General features: G+C 46.3%; 1 protein-coding gene across 1 annotated transcript; it reads right to left on the bottom strand.

Annotated features, from left to right (window-relative positions):
* Positions 1 to 265: 265 nt before the first annotated feature.
* Positions 266 to 1,803, bottom strand: LOC136941093 (phosphoinositide-interacting protein-like). Its single transcript, XM_067233495.1, has one exon. The coding sequence runs from the start codon at positions 1,574 to 1,576 to the stop codon at positions 1,118 to 1,120; it is 459 nt and encodes a 152-aa protein (XP_067089596.1). The 5' UTR covers positions 1,577 to 1,803; the 3' UTR covers positions 266 to 1,117.
* Positions 1,804 to 6,145: the final 4,342 nt, after the last annotated feature.

The raw sequence follows: 6,145 nt of genomic DNA, 5'->3' as shown, positions 1-6,145 counted from the left end.
AGCTCTCACATACAGGAACTAGAGGCTTACACGACCAATACTGGCTCTTCAGAGCTCAGATGTGGTTACTTTGCACTTTGTGTGGTAAATATAAAGACTTCCTCAATCTCGACCTCTGAATAACTATGGCACTATTTGTTTATAGCTTTGGATGAAAACGTCTGCTCAATGAATGAAATGGGAAATGTAATGTAATGCAAAAAGGGGCAGGAAGTGAGGTCACTGCAACTACATCATGATCATTTGCATACTGTTCTGTTTCCTTTATTGTGCTCAATAACATCCTAGATTATCCTGCAGACTGGTCATGCATATACTGGCAGAGGTAAACCTTTGAGTACATATATGTGAAATGAGCAGAGCTAGTTCAGGCATGGCACTCGGGCAGCGCGCGCCATATCATCCATCGCCGTGTTCTCAGCCCATAGGTTTAGCTTGATAGGCGGTGCTATAAAGTCGCACACATGCACGCACACGCGTCCTCGATTACCCTTGTGTTCTGCGCTGCTGCCACCCACCTCCATCCCCTTCTCCCCCATGTGGTCTGTCTGTTCTCCCCGTGGGGGATTTCACTTGTTGCTCCCTGCCTCATGTCATGCATGCTGCAGTGAAGGCAGGGAGCGCTTCCCCATGTACATCCATTCCGCCAATGCAAAATCACGTGAGTGTCTTGACTGAACTGGAAATATTACATTAACAGTCCATTAACATCAATGTTTCTGTCTCTGAAATGATGACTGAGTAGAGTCTATCTACTATTTGTACATTTGTGTCATCCACTAGTGTTGACATATGTATATGTACACAGAGAAGGGTATACAGGGATACAATCACCCACCAATGTCAGTGTCTTTGTCTCTGAATCAGTGATCCAGCAGTGTCTTTGAAAAGCACAGATTTATGCCACTGTGCATTTGAGGTCTATGCACCATTTGTACATTGCTTCACAAAATCATCTGCTGAAAGAATAAAATGGAAATGCCAATAAAAATTGGGTGTAATGGATGTCAGTCGCCTGAGACCCATTATCACCGAGCTAAAGCCACGCCCTCGTCAGTTCATGTTTCAAACCACCAGCAGCTCGTACGAGCAGTCCCCGAACCACCTCTGCTGCGGCTCACACGTTGAAGAGCGGTGGCCTGTAACAGCTTAGAGGCCTTTTCATGGACGCCATCTTTTTGTTGTCCTTGGTGACGGGGATCAGAACCAACCCCACCACCAGCACCATCAGACCAATAGACACCAGGCCCGGACCGAGGACAATGGTCACCTTTCTGTTGTGACCATAGAAGAAGAGCCCACTGATGAGCATGCCGCAGGCCAGTATGCTGCCCCCGGTGGTCATCAGGTGAATAGGGAACCAGTACACGTCTCGGGTGCGGGTGCTGGGGCCTGGCGCCCAGAGGGACTGGCTACGGGACAGGCTGAAGACAGTGCTCTCCGTGTGGGTGGTGCGGGGCGTCGGGGGGGTTGTGGGGGTCACGGGGGATGCGGGGGTCACGGGGGTCAGAGAGTCCCTGGACTTGAAGTGCGGGGGGCGCTCCCCTAAGGGGATGTTCTCTGTGCTGGCTGCCATGGAATGAGTTCACCCTCCTCTTCCTCTCTGGACCTCTCCTCACAGGGCTCGTTCTCCTTCCTCTTCCTCTCGGGACCTCTCCTCACAGGGCTCGTTCTCCTTCCTCTTCCTCTCTGGACCTCTCCTCACAGGGCTCGTTCTCCTTCCTCTTCCTCTCTGGACCTCTCCTCACAGGGCTCGTTCTCCTTCCTCTTCCTCTCGGGACCTCTCCTCACAGGGCTCGTTCTCCTTCCTCTTCCTCTCGGGACCTCTCCTCACAGGGCTCGTTCTCCTTCCTCTTCCTCTCTGGACCTCTCCTCACAGGGCTCGTACTCCTTCCTCTTCTTCTCTGGACCTTTCCTCACAGGGTTCGTTCTCCTTCCTCTTCCTCTCTGGACCTCTCCTCACAGGGCTCGTTCTCCTTCCTCTTCCTCTCTGGACCTCTCCTCACAGGGCTCGTTCTCCTTCCTCTTCCTCTCTGGACCTCTCCTCACAGGGTTCGTTCACCCTCCTCTTCCTCTCTGGACCTCTCCTCACAGGGTTTGTTCACCTTCCTCTTCCTCCTCTTCCTCCTCTCTTCACTTGCTTATGTCTAGAAAGGGGCAGCAAGAGAGAGGGGAAGATGAATGTGCATTGGGGATGGTAATTACAGTAATCTAATACATGTGAAACATTTTGACAAATATTTACCTTATTTATTTACTTCTCAGACAGTGTTTTCTATCCGGACCACAATAAACAGAATGAGAATAATGTTTTGAAACATTTCTGTGGTATTGTTTTCATCGACAAAATGTTGACAAACGTTTTATATTTAATTTAATTCTTTATATTTGGATGCTGTTTGAGCCCGGTCCTATGACTATCTAAACTGAATACAAAACACCATTAATCTAAATCGCAGTGAACCACAATAACATCAGGAACATATTTAGGTTTATTATTATTATTATTACTTCTCAGAGAAAGTTTCCCATCATGACTACAATAAACAGTATGTCTTGGAAGTTTATTAACTAAAAGGGCTTTGTGGTCTGGTGTGTTACTGACACACCATCCTCAGAAAATGATCCTCCCTGTCAGTAGTGAAGGAGAGAGAGACACACAGTCAAATCGAACCGGCAACCTTCTGATTAATAGCCCGATTCCCTAACCGCTCAGCCATCTGACTCCCTTTACGTCTTTACATCTCCGCTCAGGGTGGGTGTATCACTTCTGAGCCATGTACCTCTACCCTCCTCTGTGTGTGAGATGTGGTGTTATAGGAAACACCCTGTTTAACTACCTCATGCTTCTCTGTGCGGAAACAAACTCACATTGCAACACAGTATTCGCTTCAACAACACGACTGACAATGTGTTAAATCATTTGCTCGCGGAAAAAAAAACTTTTTATATAAAATAAAACAATTATTTACTTGAAGAAATGTAAATGTAAATATTGATGACATACTGTATTTTGAGGTACATTGCACTAATCTGATTGCAAAAACAATCAATTATCTGAAACTTTAATCATTGCCAAGAGGATGTAGAAAGATTTGGATCGTATCAGACTAACATTTACATTTAGTCATTTATTAGACGCTCTTATCCAGAGCGACTTACAGTAAGTACAGAGACATTCTCCCCAAGGCAAGTAGGGTGAAGTGCCTTGCCCAAGGACACAACGTCAGTTGGCATGACCGGGAATCGAACTGGCAACCTTCGGATTACTAGCCCGCTTCCCTCACCACTCAGCCACCTGACTCCCCCGACTTAACAGAATATCGTTTATCAAAGCCTTTCAGTCCATAGCATTGACCTGATCATAACAGACACACCACACACCCACCGTAGGACTGCAGATCAATCCGTTGCTTTGAAGCTCTTCTCGAAAGCCTGAGCATGTTCACCAGGTCCAGGAGAGAGAGAAGGACGCCCTTCACATGCTAGAGAAACTGGCCTAGGGTGGAGGGTGAGAGGCAGGCAGGGAAGATGGAGCAGGACTTCAGTCTTCTTCTCCCTGGCTGCTTCTTTCACGAACGGCGATGCTCTCTGGGTGGATGAGAGAGCACAGGCTGTCACTCCTCCTGGGGTTGTGAGTCTGTCTAACAGTGGAGTAGAGTACACTGAGGGGTCCGAGTTATGTGTGTGTGTGTGTGTGTGTGTGTGGAGGGAGGAAGAGGGGGGGGGCTTCCCTCCTTTGAAAGCCCTTTCAGATGAACTGGGCGTTTCCTGTTGTTGTGAATGTACACAATGACTGAGACACATAGTCATAGAATAAAGAGATGGAAAAAGAGAGAGTGAGAGAGAGAAACAGAGAGAGAGTGGGAGAGGCAGCAAAAGCGGAAGAAATAGAGAGAGAACAAATATATAGAGATGGATAGAGGGACAGGATGGGTAGCCAGACAGTGAGACAGAAATGAGATAGACATGCAGTGGCATGCCTGTCCTTCTGAGTGTCACCTCATGGTCAAATGATCAGGATCTCTTTTAAGTTGGGAGTCAGGTGGCTGAGCGGTTAGAGAATCGGGCTTGTAATCAGAATGTCGCTGGTACGATTCCCAGCCATGTCAAATGACGTTGTGCCCTTGGGCAAGACACTTCACCCTACTTGCCTCAGGGGGAATGTCCCTGTACTTACTGTAAGTCACTCTGGATAAGAGCGTCTGCTAAATGACTAAATGTAAGACTCGTCCCAATGGAAATATTGTTACAGTTCTGTATACCTCTATCTCCCCTACCTCTCCCCCCCTACCTCACATGTGCCTCTACCTCCACGTGCTGTCTGTTGAGGAGAGACAGGATATTGTGACAGTTTGTGACCATTGATTTCTGGTACTTGATCCCCTAGTCTAACTCAATAAGGCAGCCTTTAACAGCTTATGTAACAGACAGCATGGGTCATCATGAGAGAGAGGGGGGGAGGAGAGAGAGAGAGAGAGACAGAGAAAGACAGTGAGGCAACAAGACAGAAAGATAAGTGAGGGTGAAGGTAAAGAGTACAATGTGAGATTTTTTTATGTAAAAAGCTCACATATATAGTTTACACTTACATGGAAGTGTGTGAGACAGAGACAGAGAAAAAGAGAGAAAGGAAAGGACAGAGGAAAAGAGCAGGAAGAGAAGAAGGATTTGAAGCGCAATTAGTACTTCTGTCCACTAGAGGGCAGTGGTGCTCTGCAGTCTGATCCAGTACCGCAAGAGTGATGTGACACAACTAAACTCTGACCCCTGTTTACCAATAGAACCTTCCAGAGTACCGCTGAGACGCTTCAAAACAGAATCACGTCAAATCTGTCCTCATTGTTTTAGGAGCGCACGATCGCTCCCACTCCCAATCACCATCTCTTCTCTCCACGCCAGCGCTGATGAGATGTGCTGTGTTAAATAGCGTGTTTGCAATGATGATGAGCATAATCTCCCTCAATCGCTCCATCCAGAGAAAACAGGTTTATTCGCCATACAAAATGGAGAGAGCAGTCACATGCTGACAACACACACTTCTGTGGAAAGTGTTTGTTCAGCAGTCTGGGGCTGTTGTCCAATGAGAGAGAAGGAGAAAACCGTTGCCGACCGCTTGTCTTTGATCACAGGGACTTGTTTCCATGTACGTGTTCATTAAAGACAGATAGGAACGAGAGGGGGGGGGGGGGGGGGGGTAGAGAGAGAGAGAGAGAGAGGGGTGAGGGATGGGGGATGGGGCTGATAAAGTCTGTTTGGGCCATGTACAGCTTTAAACTTCAAAAGAAACAAAAGTATTTTCTTACTAAGCTGGTAGATCTGCATTATTGATGAAATCCCTTCTGGAAGTTGGAACAGTATGGATGAGTACAACGTAAGGCATGTTACTGTTGGAAAACAGTTGTGTGTGAGTAGTGTTTGTGTATGTGTGTTTATTTATGCGTACACGTCAGTGTGTTTTATTAATGTGTGTGTGTGTACAGTATATGTGTGTGTGGAGGTAAATCTCTGGTTTCTTTTGGCCTCTGATTACAGTAACCTCCCTGACATTGGACCATCTGGTGGGATGGAAACAGAAAGACAGAAAACAAAAAAGCCAAGACAGACAGATAAAGAGAAAGAGGGATGGAGAGAAAGAGAGGGAAAGAAAGAGGTATAGTGAAAGAGAAAGAGGAAGAGAAAAATAGTTAGAAAAAGAGAGAGGTCTGGATGTAAATAGCAGAGAAAGAGAAGAGAGAGAGAGAGGGAGAGAGAGTGAGAGAGAGAGGAAGAGAGAGAGAGAGAGAGAGGAGGATGACGAGAGAGAGAGTAGAGAAGAGAGAGTGAGAGAGAGAGAGAGAGAGAGAGAGAAAGAAAGAGGTCTGGAAGGTAGGAGGAATCTCTAAACAGATCAATATCTCAGACATGCACATGTCTATTGTTTGAGTGATCTGTTTTCCCAGACTGGTAATTGGTCAGAACTTGCAACACCTGTCTTCCTGCCTGCCTGTCTGTTTGTCTGTCTGTCAGGTATATCTAAATAACACATTCTTGGAGTTCATTTTCTCTTGGACTTCATTATAAACTTATGTTAACTGTTGGATCTAAAACTCACATGAATAATTCAGTCTTTTCTTTTATCCTGGATGTTATTTTTGTTTTTAGT

The sequence above is a fragment of the Osmerus mordax genome, chromosome 3 (genome assembly GCF_038355195.1).
Source record: "Osmerus mordax isolate fOsmMor3 chromosome 3, fOsmMor3.pri, whole genome shotgun sequence".
Lineage (NCBI taxonomy): Eukaryota > Metazoa > Chordata > Actinopteri > Osmeriformes > Osmeridae > Osmerus > Osmerus mordax.
The sequence above is the reverse complement of the archived record's forward strand: the minus strand, read 5'-3'. Positions and strand labels throughout refer to the sequence as shown.

Coding starts and splice junctions, on each gene's coding strand:
- LOC136941093 (XM_067233495.1), bottom strand. CDS start 1,576: ATGGCAGCCAGCACAGAGAACATCCCCTTAGGGGAGCGCCCCCCGCAC.